The 21020-nt window shown below is 41.4% G+C and overlaps 1 protein-coding gene across 1 annotated transcript in view; it reads right to left on the reverse strand.

Annotated features, from left to right (window-relative positions):
- The window catches only part of RNF128 (ring finger protein 128), a 34441-nt gene extending 15619 nt beyond the window's left edge, over nucleotides 1–18822 (reverse strand). The window contains exon 1 of the mRNA XM_089536353.1: nucleotides 18316–18822. Within this exon, the coding sequence (XP_089392479.1) occupies nucleotides 18316–18742 (427 nt within the window). The 5' untranslated portion in view covers nucleotides 18743–18822. The remainder of the gene's footprint in view (nucleotides 1–18315) is intronic.
- Nucleotides 18823–21020: the final 2198 nt, after the last annotated feature.

Below are 21020 nucleotides of genomic sequence, written 5' to 3' on the forward strand. Positions count from 1 at the left end.
AGTGCAACAGCAGTAAGCAATTTACCTGCCACTACTTCCCCAAAGGCAGACAGGTAATCATCAGGTATGATCAACAAGACATCCTTGGTTCATTCTCGCCAGTACTGCCACTACCAACTGGGAAAGCTGCTCAGAGCATTGCTTTCCTACCAAACTGGTGTGTACTGGCTAACTTTCATACAACACCTATACCCCCTCTGATACTCTACTGGGAACACTTTTTTATGCATCAAAAACACTTGAGTGATTGCTGATCCAAAGCAACGGAGTACATGGACTGCTGCCATCAATATTCTACAGATTATTGAAGCACAGCATTCAAGTGGCATTTTAAGTGTTCTTGACACAAAACTTTGAGTCAATATGATAATACCTGTATCAGTTGTTCAATACAGAGCCACTTAAGTTACATAAAAATTAACTTGAAATATCAAGCTGAACTGCTCTCAAGCTCCTAAAGTTTTTGCTAAGTGACTCAATGTGAGACAAACATTTTTAGCCCAGGAGTCAGTATATTAATATATGTAACAGTTCATAACTCACTGTTTTTATTGCTGTTTTCACATTCCTTGCCTTTTGTATTTTATTGCTGTATTACTGAATTTTATCGTATTTAAACTGTACATGTATTGTTAATTTGGTGAAACGTTGGATCCAAATTTAAGCTTCTGCTTAGAGGCTTCTAATAACAATAAATATGTACCACTGAATCCAGTCCTCCAATATGATTATCAACTTTTAGTTAAAATAATAATAATCTTAAGAGTTGGGCAGACATATAGGCAACCTATATAAAAACAGACAGCCTTTCCAAGTATAGTGAGGCAGGGCCTGTAATTAAATCCAACAACATCCACTTATATATTTAGCCTATATTTAGGACAAAGGGAAGATGAAAAAAGCTAAAACAGAATTGGGCGATGTAGTCTCAAAGCCTATAATAAGATGTATGGAGGAGGCACCTGGAAAACAATGATCATGCCACCTTTCAGGACAAGATATAGTATTTTGTATTGTGTACGCTCTTTGTCCAATAGATATAAGAGCATTCATTTCACTCCATATGCCAAGCCAAGACTGAGGTAGTCAGAGCACACCAACAGTATCTGATGGTCTAATTACAAGAATGAACTTCTGTGACATTCAGTTTCACATTATTGTTGTTGCATGCTTTCAAATCCTTTCTGCGATTTTCTTGGCAATTTTTTTTCAGAGGATGTTTGCCACCCTCTGAGACTGGGAGAGTATGATTTGCCCAATGTCACCCAATGGGTTTCCAGGGATTCAAACCCTGGTCTCCAGAGTCCTGGTCCAATGCTCAAACCACTACATCATGCTAACTCTCAGCAAAGTCTAAAACACATGGATTTACAAAGGTGATATGGACTTGGATGTCAACCATTGCTTCTAGACATGTTCAGTGATGGTCTGAAGGCATGACTGGTCAGTAGGTTTACTTGGGCACCATCATCAACAGTATTTTGAGTAAGGACAGCAGTAAGGTGAACAAGGTCCAGGTAGGGTGCTTGTACAATTTCAAGCCAGCCATTGTTCTTCCAGCTTCATTTCTTTGGGATGACAATGAAATGAGTTCACAGACATAATCTACGTAATTCAAAATGCAGGCCGATGGCAGAGTAGCATGTGTCTTAGACACATGGAACATACTGGGCAACCTCTTTGGTTGCCAATTGGTTTCATTGCATTTTTAATTTTTTTTTATTATTAAGATTCATAATTAAATATTGATCATTTTACAATACATAATTATATATATATATATATATATATATATATATATATATATATTTTATTTATTTAGGTATTTATATCCCGCCCTTCAGCCCTAATGGCTCTCAGGGCGGCTTACAATTATTAATTTTAATCAGACATTTCCCTGCCCTCAGGCTTACAATCTAAAAGACACGACACAAAAGGAGAAGGGAATGGTGGAGGAAAAGGGGAGGAGGTCCAGTGGTTCTTCTCTCCCTCTGAGGCCTGGACCAAGGCAGATGGGTTGGAGGGAGGGCTCTTCCTTCTTCCAGGCTAGTCCTATATTCTATTACAATTTGTCTAAATATCTTTAATATCCTACCTCAGTGCTCCCTTTCCCCGGAGCCATTTTCATCCTTATATTTCATCCAAAATCTCAGTTCCTCTCATGGGGGGTAATCTTCCATCTTCTTTTCTCAATACTTTCTCAATAAATTCTTTCCAAATTCCGTCAAAATCACTTATTTTCCATAATCCCTTTTTTTTACTTTCATTTTTATAGTCCCAGTTCAGAGGGCTTGAGACCCAGTAGTCTGCCCAGCGCTGAGGTCTGAGGCAATAGAGGGCAGTTGACAGACTGTCTACTCCTTCCGAGGTTCAGAAAGAGGGCCTCATCTTTAATTTATATCTAAATTAATGAAGCCTCTGAGAACGTGCTTCTCTTTATGAAGGCTTTCGGGCACACAAGGCAACTTAAAACACAGGGCACTTAACTGTTTACTGGAACTAAAACTATACTTACAGTACAGAGATGAATACTGAGAATGGAGAGAGCAAGAAACACAGAGGAAATATGGAAGTGGCTGCAGGGAATTCCCAATGCCTCCCCCCAACTCAATGGAGTATAGGTAAGCCCTAAACCCATTATGTTCAGTAGCCTTGGAGAACTATGTTCACTTAGATTACTACAGTGAGATGCTATGTGACAAAAGAAGAAAAAAAGCAAGGAAGACATCCCTGCATTTTGGAAGATGCCTTCAAGCAGTCTCTAGAAGGTTCAAAATGTTTTTGTTTATTTATGCAAGGCTTATCTTACCAGGTTGTTTCATTTCACATGTGCGTATCAGCAGTTCTGAATAAAAAGTCCTCTGAAACACGTCAAACTGCTTTTTAGGGGTGTGGGAGAGGAGGGGTTATAAGAACTTATTCTTTACATGTTATTTCTGCCTCTGTTAACAAATTTTCTGTGAAAGAGATAATGTCCAGGAACACACCTACTTTGTTAACTAAGGTATACCTGTAGTAAGCCTCCAACTTTCTTCAGCCTTATATGTGACTGAAATCATTTTATTTTCACAGACATTAAATTGTTCCAGCACCAGCATGGGGTTTATGGCTGCTGTCCAGATTTTTGTCGTAATTTCTTTCTTCTTTAATTAGAACTTTTTAAAGCCACCTGACTTCCTGCTCAAAAGAGGCACACACAGGAAAACAAAATTGCTGCAAATATCTCCACAACAGCCGGTGGCATCTGCATTTCAGCACAAGATGTGGCCTGCTGTCACTGAAAGAGGCATTGCCTCTAAGCTACCAGCAGCCTCTCAGGTAGGGCATACAAGCATTACACTGGAAGTTTTCTTTCCTGATTGTTCAATAGAAGATTTCAGGTTGCCATCAATAATCAGGAAACTACAGACTTGATCCCTGGAAACTCAAGTGGTATTTCGATATTAAAGTGGGACCTTGGTATCCAGTGGGTTTTGGTACCAGGACCCCCCATTGATAACAAAATCTGTGGATGCTCAAGTCCCATTAAATACAATGGTACAGTGAAATGATGTCCCTTATATAAAACTGCAAAATCAAAGTTTGCTATTTGGAATTTATACTTTTTAAAATATTTTCAAACTGTGGATGCTTAAATCAATGGATTAAAAAATCTATGGATAAGGAGGGCTGACTGTACAGTGGGATACAGATTTTCTTAGACATCACTTTTGGGGCTGACTCTCAATCATGCTACATACTGACAAAGTAACTGCTGGTCTTACATTTACACCTACAAAGAATTTGACACCCCCCCCCCCATACACACACGTACACAGTAGCAGCAAAGTAATCCAAACTGTGAAACAGACAGTTACATAACTAATATAAAAAGAGCAGTAAGACTACACCCAGATTAAGTGTTCCATAATGAGATTATATTAATCACAAGTGATCCATCACATAGCATGAAACAGAGTACTTCAAATGGTGCCATGCACAAAATATACAAAAAGTAGGTTGAGCTAAGTATGCTTCTTCACAAAATGCACAGAAGCTAGCTATAAAAACTGACTGTATTCTCATTCAGTCCGCAGACTCAGATGACAAACCGGTAACTTTACAGGTGGCTTAATGTCTAATTCATCATTATATGATTCAGATAGATACCTAATACAGTATGTGCATACTCCTTACATTTGCCTTAAGGCTGTATTCGCTATTCCCATGTATGGATGTGAAAGCTGGACAATTAAGAAAAGCAGATAGGAAGAAAATTAACTCATTTGAGATGAGGTGCTTGAAAAGAGTTCTGAGGATCCCATGGACAGCCAAAAGACAAACAAATGGGTCCTAGAACGGACCAAGCCAGAAATCTCCCTGGAAGCCAAGATGACTAAACTGAGGCTGTTGTACTTGTCACATCATCAGAAGGAGTGACTAACTGGAAATAAACAATAATGTTAGGAAGGGTGGATGTAGAAAAGGAGATGCTAGATGGATGGGCTCTATAAAAGGGGTCATGGGTATGAATTTCAGGAATTGAGCAGAGCAATGGAGTACAGGGAGCTTTGAAGGTGTCTCATCCACAGGATCACCCTGAGTCGAGATCAACTCAAAGGTGGTTAACAACAACAAAAACCATATGGACGCCCTCAATATACACAAATTGACCACTGTTTTGTTGTGCTGGAGATTTGTTCAGCACATCAACACTACCACTAATATAAATTCATTGTTTGATTTATAATCCTGGAACTCCCACTGCTTCCCCCCAAAAAGCAAAGTAATATTGCAGGCAGCCAAGACATTGTGTCTGACCTTCAGAGACCTGTAAAAAGCAGGAGCTGAAGATCTAGCACTCTTTTGTGTGCTAACCTTTTAACATTGTAGTGGCTGCCTTTAGAAGAATGGGCAGCTGGAAAGCTGCCAGTATTCTTTTCCTATTTTGACCATCATTCTCTTTTAGAGATGATATGCTTCCTTGAAACTGGGGGGTTGCCATAGTTACAAAACTCTAATTCTGAAATAAAGTCTTTCACACTCACTTCTACAAGCTTCTATGAGCAGAATTGCCTTCTATTCCACCTCTTATTTCTTTTCCTATAACCAAAACAAGAGTTTTTTCCCTCCACTTTCTATAAAAAAGTAAACAAATGATGTGGTACAGAACATTCTCAGCTGGTTCTGTTGGGAAATGTATTTCTACAAGGGAACTGTTGCATAAAATTATTCAACAGAATAAATGTTGGGGAAGAAACCCAATTAAATCAGGCAATTTTAAGCAACTTTTCTAAGTTATAATTCCTAGTTTGCATGCATAGTTTCACCCCTGCTCAAAAAATACTTGAATACAATTATTATTAGCTATTGGGGAAAATGTACCTTTTGTGATATGGGCACAGCAATCAAACATGGTGGAGGAGGAGGAGGAAGCCAAAGTGGAAGCTAACTTGCCAAGCTTTCTTGTCCCACTGTTTCCAAAAGGGCTGAAATATACTGTGCCAGCCCTGGAGATGATGATTTTCCCTCCATCTGAGGGCTGCTTGAGGGGAAAGGGAGAGCTTTGGACAATATTGATCCATGTCTTTTCCCTGTCTACCCCTGTTAGTCCAACTTTTACCTTGTATTATTTAAGTAGCACTGGATCTCTCTGCAGCTACTAGTTGGAGTCTCCTTAGGCCAAATCTCTTTCTGCAAACAAAGGAGGATACAGAAAAACGAATGGCCCTTAAACATCCTCCTAGGACCTCAGGATTGCAGCCTTTACCAAAGCATAAATGTATCATGGCACACATTATAACGCATAAATGTTTATTTACGTGTATTCAACCCAATCAAATCTCAGAGCATCCAAAAACTTTCAGTATTTTACTAAATTAAGAATTTGCTGGGAAACATCACTTAATAAACACAATGCATTTCTGAAGCATAACCATGCAACCCCAATTTTGGGCCTCAGTATTAATAGGTTTTTAAAAAAGTTTTCATTGTAAATTTTAGTCAAGATCATGTTTCTAGAAATCAGTTTCCCACAAAAAAAAAATCTACAAGAAGACTACAATGCTGTTTGTTTAAACCAAGTTACCACTTTGTGCAGAAGAGATCTCCTTTGAGAAATCTTGAAAAAAGAACAGAATGGGTGTGCATTTGGATCTTAATGTAAGGAAATCTGTATTAATATTTCAGTAACTGTACTTAAAAAGTAGTATTATAAGACGATAGATTGAGCAAACCAAGAAAACCACTTTCTTGGTTCTAATGGCCTCTTTAAAAATTCTTGGGATTATACATTTGTGGAGTGCTTGAGAGCCAGCATAGTGTGGTGGTTTGAATGTTGGAATAGGACTCTGGAGACCAGGGTTCGAATCCCAGCTCGGCCATGAAAAACCCACTGGGTGACCTTGGGCAAGCCACACTCTCTCAGCCACAAGGGTGACAATGGCAAACCCCTCTGAAGAAACTTGCCAAGAAAACCCTGTGATAGGTTTGCAAGAAATAAACAGAGAGTCTGTGAACATCTAGAAGGCAATGCCATAATCACAAAAAGTCAACATGGGTTTCAGAGAAACAAGTCATGCCAGACAAACCTAATCTCTTTCTTTGATAAAATTACCAGCTTGGTAGATGAAGGGAATGCTGTGGATATAGTATATCTTGATTTCAGTAAAGCCTTTGACAAGGTTTCCCATGACATTCTTGCAAACAAGCTTGTAAAATGTGGGCTAGACAAAGTAACTGTTACATGGATTTGAAATTGGTTGACCGGCCGAACCCAAAGGGTGCTCAACAATGGCTCCTTTTCATCCTGGAGAGAAGTGACCAGTGGGGTCCCACAGGGCTCTGTCCTGGGCCCAGTGCCATTCAACATCTTTATCAATGACCTGGATGACAGAATTGGGAGCATACTTATCAAATTTGCAGATGACACCAAATTAGGGGGAATAGCTAATACCCCAGAGGACAGGATCAAGATTCAAAATGACCTGAATAGACTAGAAAGCTGGGCCAAAGCTAACAAAATGAAATTCAACACAGAGAAATGTAAGGTATTGCACTTAGGGCGGAAAAATAAAATGCACAGATATAGGATGGGTGACACCTGGCTGAATGAAACTACGTGTGAAAGGGATCTAGGAGTCCAAGTAGACCACAAGTTGAACATGAGTGAACAGTGTGATGCGGCAGCTAAAAAGGCCAATGCTATTTTAGGCTGCATCAATAGAAGTATAGTGTCTAGATCAAGGGAAGTAATAGTGCCATTCTATTCTGCTTTGGTCAGGCCCCACCTAGAATATTGTGTCCAGTTCTGGGCACCACAATTCAGAAAGGACATTGAGAAACTGGAGCGTGTCCAAAGGAGGGCGACAAAAATGGTGAAGGGTCTGGAGACCATGCCCTATAAGGAACGACTTAGAGAGCTGGGGATGTTTAGCCTGGAGAAAAGAAGGTTAAGAGGTGATATGATAGCCCTGTTTAAATATTTGAAAGGATGTCATATTGAGGAGGGAGCAAGCTTGTTTTCTGCTGCTCCAGAGAACAGGACCCGGAACAATGGATGCAAGCTACAGGAAAAGAGATTCCACCTCAACATTAGGAGGAACTTCCTGACAGTAAGGGCTGTTCGACAGTGGAATGCACTCCCTCGGAGGGTGATAGAGTCTCCTTCCTTGGAGGTCTTTAAACAGAGGCTGGATGGCCATCTGTCAGGGATGCTTTGAATTGGATTTCCTGCATGGCAGGGGGTTGGACTGGATGGCCCTAGTGGTCTCTTCCAACTCTACGATTCTATGATTCTATGATTCTAAATAGCTCACCTCTGTAAACAGCCTGACTTTCCTGATAATAATTTTGGAGTGCTCTGCACATTAAAAATGAATACATTAAGTGACGGTGGCAGTGGAGAGAGGATCTCAGACCTTGATTCTAAATTAATTCACATTCCCAGTTCCTCATTTCATATTCAGTTAACCATCTGCACGACAAGAACAAAGCAGCATAACTCAAGTCTTGCTGAGGCAACAGCAAGCTATTTTAATTAAAGTAAATGGTTTTTCACTGAAGGGCTGTTATCAATGTTCATGTGGGAATGCTAGGAACTCAAGTCCCTACTAAAAGCAGAGGTGGGGAAGAAGCAACTTTAAGTTAAAAAGTGGAGGCACCTAATCCTGGCCATTTTGTACATTAAGCAAATCTGCAATTATCAACTGAGGGAGGATGCTGTGTAGCAAGAGACATATTATGGACCCATTCTCACTAGGTTACTTACCGGCTCGCAAGCCTTGTACTTGGCATCTACTCTAGCACTACATGCCATCCAACACCTGCACATTTAAACTTCTGTTTTCAAAAATTGATTGAAATACTCTGAGAAAAGTTCCTAGACTAATCATATCCATTAGTGCACAAAGGTGAGAGAGCAACAGCAAATAGTTCAAAATTGTCCCTTAACACATGCCTTCTTTTGTAGCATCATCCTCTTCCTGGTTATCAGTGACACAACCGCAGCAACTATATTGCAACAGAGAGCAGGGGTGAAGTCCATCATGTAAACTGTTAACAGTACATAAAACACCCAGTAAATACACACCTACATAGCTTTGAAGACAGCACATGTGTTTAACCAGCCATGTGCCACCAGGTGCTTATGAGAGGTATATTGTCAATGCTGTTATTATTTAACTAAATACATTTATACCCCACCTTTCTTCCGTCACAGAACATGAAGCTCCCAATCCATCTAGTCTATCATCTTTCCAACACAACAACTTTCCATTCTGAAAAAATGTGCAGAAAACTGAATCGGGGTATGGGGAAGTGTTCAGTCTGGAATGGAATAGACCTGGAATTTCTTAGTTTCAACAAGGTGGCTGCACCTGCTCTATGTGGGCCCATTGAATGTTAAGAAGTGGCCATGCCACCACTATGAAATACATCTTTTATTTATACTCCAGCTACACAACTAATGAGGTTTTTTAAAATTTAAACACAAGTTTTGTAAAAATTACTAATTCGGGTAAAATATGCATCTGCTATAACTGCCAAGTTGTATCTATAAAATATGCACTCCCAACACATATTTCCCATAAGCCTACTCTGCTACCACTTTGTGACTGGGCTCTTGAAAGTTATTACAGCACAGCACAAGATATGGCAGGTTCTTCCAAGCCCTAGCAGCAGACTGCATGCCTCCGTCCAAGAACAAGTATAGAGAGGCTTACCTCCAAAAGGATGGCACTGGCTACTGCAACTATAACAGTAGTGTAAATCAGATGCAATTTGCATCAGTGGTGGGACTACATAAACAAATGAAATCACAGATCTTCAAGGTATTCAAGATAAAGTACCACATTTGAAGAGTCTGGGACTTAAAGCCCCTGTGCCATATGGCACTTGCATTGCCATACACCTGTCCTCTTTTAGCTTACGCACCCAGATGAGTAAAGGTGTGGATGGGAATTTCTCTGAAGAACTGTCTGCAGTTCTGACCTTTCAGATTCTCTGTTTGGGTAACACTCACTGACCTTTTATGGCCATTGCTGAAAGTAACTAGACTGATGGATCAGTAAGCTTAAAGGCTAGCAGTAACCTAGCCACACAACAGCTGCGTATAGCCTCAGTAAATATTAAAACATCCATTCCTCAAAAACCACTTAATCTTCTTTGTACCACAGAAAATCTATTCCATCCTCTCTATTAAACTTCTTCAGGCAGTTAAAAGGAAATCAGACCTCATCATTTGTTTAATCACCACTACAGTATATATTGGAAGAACGTCGAGAAACCAGAGACTACCGAAACGTGGGCTGTACTACTTCACGAGGGTGGAGAGGGCCATATGCTCCCCTATACAAAAACCTACCCGTCAGGGCACTCGGTCACCTTTCCAACGTACTAATATGGTACACAGAATATATTTTTCTGTGGAGGCAGGTTCAACTGAATTAGCTCCCACCTGCAGTCTCAAGTGGTATAATACCAGACACAGGTTTGCCAAGGCTAAGGTCCAAAGCTTACTGCAGAAATAATACAGTTTGAGATCACTTTAACTGCCCTGGTTTAGTGCTAGGGAACCCTGAGAATTGTAGTTTATGGTGGCACCAGAGCTCACTCTGACAGAGAAGGCTAAATATTTCACAAAACTACAGTTTCTACAATTCCCTAATAAGGAACCAGAGCAGTTAAAGCAGTCTCAAACTGGATTATTTCTGCAGTGTGTTTTGGACCCAAGTGCAGTCAGCAAAATGGTCTCTTTAATCCTGAGCAGTTCTTTAAAAATACACACCAATCAAGTTTAATGTTTCCAGGCATATTTTATTTTTTAACACAGATATGTTTCATTTGAAAATGAAGGCAGAGAGAGGATAGGAATCAAAGGCTTTCATGGCCAACATCCATAGTTTTTTGTGGGTTTTTCGGGCTATGTGGCCATGTTCTAGAAGAGGTTTTTTCCTGACTGGTGAAATGTCAGGAAAAACTTCTTCTAGAACACAGCCACATAGCCTGAAAAACCCACAAAAAAACTATTCAGAGAAATGTTCACCTGCTTTTCTTTTTGTAAAGTATTTATATACAGCATTAAACATACAAGACACAATGTATAGAATAAAGGTTAAATACTGATGTGGAAGAATATGTAGATATGCCCATTAGTATTTGTAGATCAAGTGGTTGTCTTTCACAGCAAGCTTGCTTGCTGGATAAAAATAGCCATGATCTACCATCAATATCAAAATGATCAAGTATCCAAAAATCATCTGTATTAGGAACCATCTGGAATATACCAGTCAATTTAACAGCAATTTAGTACTACCTTGTATCCATTTAACCTGCCTTTTATATAATACAAAATCTGCAAATGAACTTGGTTCTGTTTTAATCTACCTGATAAAATGTCTGCTTTGGGGTCAATACGGATTATGCAACGAGGACAATTATCATGGAGCTTGTACTTTGAGTCCTGCTGTAGAAAGGTACCATCTTCATGCAGCCACCAGTAGATAAGATTTTGAACTCTTTAAGTTCACATGGTAAATATTTATCCATTTGTTAAAGCCTGGGCGTTTTGCCCTATAAAAAAGGTATCACCAGCAGCAGGACATATTTAATACCTCAATAGATTTTTTTTCCTCTTAAGAGCACCTTAAACATTTTAAGCACCAGGCCAGACAAGTTATACTTCTTCAGAACAGATTATTTAATTATTCAGAACAAGCTGCAGCAACTTGTTTTGATGTATGAAGTAAATACACCTGTCAAGGTATTATTCTAAGATGAAGGCTTACATGGGTTTAAATGTATTTCAAAGTAATTACATTTATCTTTACATGGGCAACACATCTCCAGAACCAATACTCACTGTTGGATGCCCATTTGCCATCTTTCAGGGGTCTAGAAGCCCCACTCAGCTTAATGCATCAGTACATCCCACCATCCAGGTGAAAAGTTCATTTTTGAGTTAAGCATTGAAGTAGGCAGAGGTACTGTATTAAGAAATATCCATGTTGCCCTTGCTTGGGAGAAAGGCTGCTGCAGTGCAGAAGACCCAGAGGTACCAAGGAGAAAAAGGATGATTCATAGTCCTAACACAACTTATGAAACCCATTCCGATGGCTTCAATGCAAATAAATCTACATATTCATCACAGTTCAGATGTTAATTTTCGAAAGTGAATGGTTAGCCTTTACGTCAGCTTTACCAAAAATGTAAATACTTCCGTTACCATGATACAATAAAGAGTAAATGTTATTGCTGTGTGTCTTCAAGTCGTTTCCCACTTATGGTGACCCTAACACAGGGTTTTCTTGGCAAACTCCTTCAGAGGGGGATTTGCCATTGCCATCCTCTGAGGCTGAGAGAGAATGTGATTTGCCCAAAGTTACCAAGTGGGTTAACATGGCTGAGCAGGGATTTGAATCCTGGTCTCCAGAGTTGTAGTCCAAGACTCAACCCACTACACCACACTGGCTCAGGAAATGATAATGAGTAAACATAAAAGTAAATGATAAATACTACAATTTAATCTCACATATGTACAAGAAATATTTCCTTCCACTTGCCTTATCTTGCAACCATCCCTGCCTATGTAAACAACTGTTTATTTTAAAAAAAGGTTTATTATCTTAACACAGAAAGGGGGAGCAGAACAAATTCCAAAACTTGAGCAAATATGAACTTTTGTATCAAAATAATTATATTAATTCCTACCCAACCTTTCTATTCAGTGCTTTACATTTACTCTGCCAGATAAGTTTTATATGCTTTGGCTGCAACATCTAGAAGTGTCACATGCAGTTCTGAACCTTGTGCTTTTTGCTTTGAAAACACCATGACTATAGATATAAGGCTGCTGGAAAGTGTTTTATAGTGTAGCTGCCACCTTAAATGGACTTGACCATCAGGTTTTTGTTGACACTACTATCAACATTTACTAGAGAAACAAGTTCTGCATCGGAATACCCTTGGGCTACATATACACTTCCCTTCTGCTTTCTGGCTCTTTGTGCTTCCAACTGCAATTCCGCCAGTGAGAAGCCTACAATAAGCAAGACAATACGAGGACCTTTACACAGCATACCTGCTATAATTTTGCCACAACCATTAGATATTTACAATGGCATGTAATGAAATCATTGCCCACTGGGCACCAAAAACAGTGGCACATAATAAGGGAGGAAACCAGCAAGATCATCTACAAGACCCATGGTTTGCAAACAAGAGCAAACTAGTCACAGCAGGTACTGGTGTAGCACTCATAATTTCCTATTTAAAGGTGTATGCAAAGAAAGCATTTCATTTCACTGGGACTGCAATCCTTTGCAGATGTATGTGTATGTGCCTTCTGTCGATCTATGGTAACCCCATAAATTTCATAGGGTTTTCTCATACAAGGAATACTCAGAGGTTTCCCACTGCATTCCTCTGAAATATTGCCTCCAGCACCTGGTACCCCTTGGCAGTTCTCTAAGTACTAGCTAGGTCTGACTATGCTACTAATGCTTAAATAAGTAGTTTTCACATTTTTGATCTTTATAAATAAACTTCCTTCCAGCCTGGGAGTCTCCTTAGTGCCTTCCATGGAACCTCTGCACAAAGGAAAAGATGCTGGGGAAAATGTTCCCTCTTAGGGCAGCTGTACCTGGAACCCACTTGAAGGCAAACGACAACAATAATTTGAAGTTGTACTACCAGTTCTCATTAACAAGGCTTGTTTGGTGCCATCGTTGCCTTGCATTAACATTAATGCATACCCTTGAACTTATCCAGCACTCTTCTTAGGGCTTTATAGCAGCCAGGAAGAGTGGTAGCAGTGGGAATCTGTTTTCAAAGAAGCTCATTCGTCATTATAGATCTTGTCAGTGAGAAACCCAGTAAGCCTCTAAGAAACCTTATACAAAATTGTTTAAAGAACGAGTTCTGCAATTTGGTTTACAGTCCAATACTCTATATATTCCATGGGCTTCTCATATTTGCACATTTACAGTTCCACTTTCAAGTCTGTACAGATGTGGCATAGCATGTAATGGCTGAAATCAGTATTTAACACAATAGTCTCTTATCAGATGTATTGTCTTTTCAGCTTGTGTACAGCCAATCCAATTATTGCACTACAGAAGTACCCTACTACATTACTAAGGGTAAACTCATTTTCTTAGCTATGACACAAAGATATGGATGTCTCTGTCAGCAAGCATCAGCAAAAATGGCAGGAAGGAACACAGAAAGTCAGTTCAGATAGATCTACAGCAGCCTCAGAGCCTAAAAGTTCTCTAATTAAGAGTATTTCCAGTGCATGGATCCAAATTCTTATGTTTATAATCTCTACAGACATTCTGTTATTAACTGGAGCACACCATCAATCCATGGCATAGCATAGTTGTTTTTTCAAACACAAACAAAACCTTTGTATTTAATAATTCAGAGGTATGTTAGGAAGGAAAGAAAGGCCAAGTGCTTTGCCTCCTTCTCTCAATGGGATGCTTTACTACGCAATACTAGTACTCTCGTGATTACACTTGATATGCCTAGAATTTTTAAAGCAGAAATTGTTCAAATATTGCTTTGATGCATAACCATAGTACTTTGGCAAGAAGCAACATGAAAACACACAGTTAAGACTATTTTCATCCACACAGTTTACAAACATGAGAGGTAATGGCATGGGTAAGCTCAATATTCTGTCCCACCAAGGAAGAGAACCACAAATTCAACTCATACACTGCTCCTGATAAAGTCCACCATCATATGAATGCCACCTGGTAAACGACAGATGTGTGCTTAAAATTATTTCCCTTGATACATATATTCCACTCCATGTCTGCCATACTGTTTCAAAACACTGTCCTCAGCCAGGAAGCTGCCAAGACCAGACTAACCCCGATAGATTTTGACAGATACATACCTTCAGACCACTCTACGGATATCTAAAACATTATCTGCACATTTAATACTCCTACTTGTTGTACAGCTTCAGAACATTCTCAAGAATAAAAATGTAGCAGTGTGCTACTTAGATTGGTAACCTAAAAATATACAGTGTACCTTTCATATTGGTGGACTGGAAATCCAGATTTCGCCATCCATGGATCACCAAGGCCCATATTATTTGATGGTGTTGCATCCACATGCCCATGCCACCAATGAATAATATGGGGCACACCTGTCCACATTTTTTGCCATCTGCTGGGGGACATGAAACTGAACATCTGCAGATGGGGAGGGTCCACTGTACCCCAGTTATATTCTGTACTGTGCTTAGAATCTAAGGGGAAAAAGGTGTGGGGGCTGAAATCTATGTGGAAATGCTTTCCTCTGATATGGAAGCCCTTATTCCCAACTCCTGATATTCAGGGATAAGTACACAACAGCTACTAATTCTCCACCTTTTTTTACTAGCACACCTATGTGTACTTTAGGTAAGTCCTTTATGCATTACGAACTTTTTGTATTTGCACAATTATAGTTCCACTTTCAAGTTTGTATACACGTGGCTCAGCTGAAATCAGTATTTAACATAACATAGGCTTGTTACAGACTGCCGAAATAAAGCTGCTTGGGGTCTCTTTGGAGGTATGCTGTTTAAATGATGCATGCATCCTAAGAATCCGGAAGCTGCACCAAAGCTGCACTCCAGTGCTTAGGAATGGAGTGTGGCTTTGGCACGACCTCCGGACTCTTAGGACCCATGCATCATTTAAATAGCATACCTCCAAAGAGACCCGAAGCAGCTTTATTTTGGCAGTCTGTAATAGGCCATAGTCTCTTATCAGATGCATTGTCTTTTCAAGATGAGACTAAACCTGGTGGAAGAAAATTCCATAAAGCTACTTCAGCTTCTGTACAGCCAATCCAGTTCTTGCACTACAGAAGTACCCTGCAACACTTCCAAGGGTAAACTCATTTTCTTAGCTCAGACACTTATCGTGAGACAACTGGACAAACATGGACTGCTTTAGGTTTGTAAACCGCCTTGAGTCCCTGTAGTAGGAGGAAGGTGGGATATAAACAAACATAATAATAAATAATAACAAAAACTACCAGAAGAGAAGAAAAAACATCACCAGTTCCTACAGTAGAACAACTCTTTTTGTCAAGATGACTATTCACAATAGGCGACCAAGCAAATAGTATTTACTGGGTTTGGGTGTTGGTTTTTTGCTTTCTTTCTGCAGCTGCCCTGCGGTGATGCTCTCATCTATATATTATGGCCAGGCCATTCTTTTCCCCCTATACGCTGCTATTTTATCAGCAAAGGCATAAGAGTCATTCTCTGTCTAGATAGTAGGAAAGCTCTATGCCAGGGATGAGGAATCTTCTGTGAGCCAGATGCGATCAGAAAGGTAATCTATGCAGCCCACAACCTTTTTCTGCTGTTATCTCTATAGTAAGGTATTTTACTTTCAACACAGAGCCAAGCTTTGGTCTGCCGGCGGGAAAATTCTTGCACAAAACTAAGCTGTGGTTTAGAGGCAAGAAAGGTGTTGCTCAGAGGTCCGGTTGCACAACTTTGTGGAACGTACCTAAATAAAAGCATTGCAGCTGGAGGCTGGTAGTGCTGTCTATAAACTATCTCACAACTTGGGGAAGAGGCAAAGCAAAGCGGTGTAGTAAAGCAAGTGTCAGGACCCAGTTTGTTGGAATTGTTTTTCTGCAGACTGACATCTTTCATAATTGGACGCGTAGTTAGGCAATTCTCAGAAGTATCTGGACAAAACTCCCTGCAAACTGAGCTCCAATGTTATACTTCTGGAGGTTGGTATTTTCCCTATCAGCCGGACCATGAGTCCCAATGTAGCGCCTTTTCTATAGAACAAAAGTGGGAAATTTCTGGTGCTCCAGAGGTTGTTAGGCTCTGGTTCCCATCAAGAAAAATGTGAGTTATGGACCAGCGTAACTGGGAGGGCTGCATCTATGTTCCCTGCCCTCGATCTAAAATGAAGAGTTTAGAACCTGGACTATAATGCCATTAGAAAAGAATGCCATTCTGTCTATCATTATTCTGCACTTTTCCATAGATTTTAATTATAAATGAGTATGGGAACCAGTCTTTGTCAAGACGCTTGTTACAAACAAACAGCAGTAAGGTTTTAAGACTAAGCCACGACGCAACCTCTCTTCCATGGGAGTTGGTCCGAGGGAATTTCACTGGGATCCTGTCTCTAAGTAAACGCAGATAAGACTGCAATGTTAGTACATACATTTGAAAGTAAAAAACCCACAGTAGGGCAGTACCTTCATAAGGACCAACGGAAGGAGCAAACAAAAAGGAAGGCAAAATTTTATCAAATGTGAAAAGGGTTACGGAAGAAGCAATAAGCTTAGTCAGGCATTTTGGTCGGATCCAGGCAAACTGGAAATCAAAGGAAGAGAAGCGTAAAGTCAGGAATGCAATGGGCTTCATAAGACGGACTAGTGCCAAGGAGTTTACTCTCTACAGGATGGAGCCAGGGCAGTTATAAAGCAGTGTTAAACCACATTGTTGTGGTATTGTAGACACACGCAACTGCTCCCCTCCTATAGGTTTACAGGCAGCAATTTGCCCAGGAGGTCTGGAGGCATCCTATAGTTGTTCGTTTTATTTTTCCTGCCTAGTTGTAAGAACGTAAATTTGTCTATGGGTTTATCTGCACTGCAGAATTAATACAGTTTGGCACCACTTTAAATGCCATTGCTCAATGCTATGGAATCCCAGGGTTTGTGAACTATTGAGCCTTCTCTGTTGCCAAGACAAACTACAAATCCCAGGATTCCTTTAGATGGAGCTATGGCAGTGAAAATGGTGTCAAACTGCATTATTTCTGCAGTAAGGATTAAAGGAGAAGAGGAGGCTGGGATGGAGGACCTCTCCTCCCCACAGAAGTAAGGACTTCCTTGGCTAATTCTAAGGCCGAATCGAAGACACTCTTCTTCAGGGAGGCATCCCAAGCCACCGCTTGTCAACCTGCTGTTTACTTTGGTTTTATCGTATACTAATTAGTATTATTTTAGTGATATTTTAATCATGTCATTTATTTTAGAGTGTGCTCTGCTTGCAATTCATTATTATTAATATTGGCTATTACTAGCTATATTATTATTATTATTACAGTGGTGCCTCGGGTTACGAAATTAATTCGTTCCGCTGTCAATTTCGTAACCCGAAAGGCTTTCGCAAGCCGAATCCCCATAGGCGCTAATGGGGAAAAGCCGCGATTCCGTGTGAAATCGCGCAGAAAAGCACCAAAAGTTTTTTCGTAACCCGAAAAAACTTTCTTAACCCGGAACAATAATTTCCTATGGGTTTTTTTCGTATCCTGAAAATTTCGTAACCTGGGTATTTCGTATCCCGAGGTACCACTGTATTATGTTTACTATCATTTTATATTATTACTATTTTATTATTATATTGGCTGTTATTTTATATTATTATTATTATTAATAGATTTGCTATTATTTTATTACTATTATCATTTTATTATTATAATTATTATTTGCTATTGTTTTATTATTATTATTTGCTATTAGCTATTATTTTATATTAATAATAATAATAATAATAATAACAATATGGTTTATTTATATTTATGGATCGAGGCGGGATTACAACACAGGAAACAAAAAAATCCCAAACACAATAAAAGCACAATTAAGCCCTTGCAAAACCAATGCAAACCCAGCCATCAAAGCAGAGGCATCCAGGGCTCGCTCTGCCATAGTGAGACGGAGTGGGCGGGGCGATCAAAAGGGGGCGGGGCGATCAAAGGGGGCGGGGCTGGCGAATGCTAGAGCCGCGTGAAAGAAGCGCGTCCTCTCTCTCGGCGCCTTGCGAGCGAGCGAGCGAGCGAAGGGAGGCCTCACCCGGGTGCGTCATGGTCTGGACGTCTGTCCCGGTGCCGCCGGCGTGGTTGAAGATGACGGCGGCGGAGGCTCCGTTCCTGGCGGCGGCGTTGATCTTCTCGCTGAAGGTGCACCCTCCTCCGCGCTGGATGAGGGCCAGCCACGGGGAGCCCGCCGCCGAAGGGGCTCCGCTGAAGTTGGTGCGGGCGCTGCAGGCGCTGAGGCCGCCTCCTCCTGCTCCTCCGTCGGGGGCGACCACCAGCCCCGAGACCCTCCTCAGCGGAGAGTCCTGCCCGAAGAGGCCGTGCTCCCCCGCGCTCCAGGCCGAGTCGTTGCCCCCGGGCAGCCGCCAGGACACGTTCAGCCACGCCGTCCACACCGACTGCGCCGAGGCCGAAGGGCTCAGCAGACACAGCGCCCACAACGACGCCAATGCCGCCGCCCGCATCTCGCTCGACGGACGGACGGAGCACACTGAGCAAGGCGCCTCCGCGCCGCGCGATTTACCTCAGAGGGACTGGCCCAACCGCGCATGCGCAAAGCCTTACCTGCCGCGACGCTTTCCCGCCCACCGGAGGCTCCCAGAAAGAGCGGCCAGGGGAGGGGCAAAAGGACAAGCCACGCCTACTCCACGCCCTGGTTGGAAAGAAAGACGAGCGAGGGGCGGGGTTTAAGGTCAAGCCACGCCCACTACCCCGTTTAGAAAGATTGTATTATTTGCATTGCATTAATTTAAAGATGTGATCCCACTTCGATCCTTGGAAGAGGCGGGACATATAAGTAAAACATATTATTATTAGAAAGAGAAAGAGGGGCGAGGGGCGGGGTTTAAGGGCAAGCCACGCCCTCTCAGCTACCCCTCCAGTTAGAAAGGAGAGGAATGAGAGGCGGGGTTTAAGGGCAAGCCACGCCCACATTAGATAGCCATATGGACAAGGGCGGGGCTTAAGGGCAAGCCACGCCCGCGCTCCTCCCCTTTAGAAGGGAGAGGCACCTGCTGCCACCATCCGCGGAGGAGGCCGCACCTTCAGCCTGCCCTTGAAAGGCCAAGGCTGAGGGATTGCAAAGCCCATCAGTTCCAGTTGGACAGAGGGGATGCTGGGGGATGTAGTTATTGTTATTATGCCCTCTGCTGTAAGCTGCCCGGATTCGCAGTGATTGGGCGGCATATAAATAACTGCTATGATGATGATTATTCCCAGCCCACCTTGGACCTTCCTGGTCTCCCTCCCAAGGGGACCCTATGCCCTGACTGCCAAGGAGGACAAGTGCCTCAAAAGGGAGGACATTCAAGGGGGACAATGCAGGGTGTTTTAAATATATATGAGTATGTGTGTGTGCATATATACATATTTAATTTTTATATTATTATTATTATTATTATTATTATTAATAAAACTGTTATTTATACCCCAGGCCTGAAGTATTAAACACCCATAGGATGCTTATTCCATGTGGCTTTCCATCTGGCAGCCTTAGGGCTGGTGTCCCGGGCGAAAGGCAGCATGGAAATTAAAACTAAATAAATAAATCAGTATATAAATAAAATAAAACCCTCTCCGAATAAATCTTGACAAAACGCAACCACACGAACTCCGGCTGCCAGCGAAACGACAATGCTGCCGATATCAGGATTCCAGAGCTATACAATCTTGTGGTTTTTGCGATTGTGAGACGCTACTTAAGCCTTGCAGCTATAAAGAGATGGCTCTTCCACCAGCATTTCAGCCACTGAGACCAGAGAATCTGCGTCTTCAAAGGAGAAGCAAAGCTGGAAAGTGGGCTCCAATGCTCTGGAAAAACTGGGGAGGGATGTTTCCAAGAGATAACATTGAGTTTGGCACAAAACACTATTTACTGGTGGATAGCAAACACAAACCCAGTGTTCTGGGGGTCAACAATGCTGCCTTCCAGAGGCCTGGCTTTTTAAAACGTTTTAAAGAAATCCCCCTTGAGCTGCACTGAAGTAACCCCATTGTCATCCCTAACTTTGGCAAGAGGGTGAGTGATGAATGGGGAAACTCCGCTTGGTTCTCCCTTTCAAAACACTCTGAGCGTGAAAAAACGGACACAGGCCACATTTTGCAGGCAGAGATGTGGGCTGGCGGCATGCCATGGAAACACATCCTCTTTATTTCCTTCTGCGGGGAACTTTTCTTCATGAGGAAAAAAGGAAAATAATACACTTACCAAAGCTGGACAGTGCACTCTGTCTTTTATGACAAAAATAAATGGGACTTTGCCAGGGTCTTAAGTAATAAACTAACAAAATGAATTTCAACAGGGAGAAATGTAAGGTACTGCACTTAGGGCAGAAAAATGAAATGCACAGATATAGGATTATGGGGGACACCTGGCTGAATGAAATTACGTGTGAAAGGGATCTAGGAGTCCAAGTAGACCATAAGTTGAACATGAGTGAACAGTGTGATGCGGCAGCTAAAAAGGCCAATGCTATTTTAGGCTGCATCAATAGAAGTATAGTGTCTAATATCAAGAGAAGTAATAGTGCCATTCTATTCTGCTCTGGTCAGGCCCCACCTGGAATATTGTGTCCAGTTCTGGGCAACACAATTCAAAAAGGTCATTGAGAAACAAGCGTGTCCAAAGGAGGGCAACTGAAATGTTGAAGGGTCTGGAAACCATGCCCTATGAAGAATGCCTTAGGGAGCTGGGGATGTTTAGCCTGGAGAAGAGAAGGTTAAGAGGAGATATGATAGCCCTGT

This window comes from Sceloporus occidentalis, unplaced genomic scaffold (assembly GCF_023333645.1).
Source record: "Sceloporus occidentalis isolate IW3139 unplaced genomic scaffold, rSceOcc1.0.p SCAF_8, whole genome shotgun sequence".
Classification (NCBI taxonomy): Eukaryota; Metazoa; Chordata; class Lepidosauria; order Squamata; family Phrynosomatidae; genus Sceloporus; species Sceloporus occidentalis.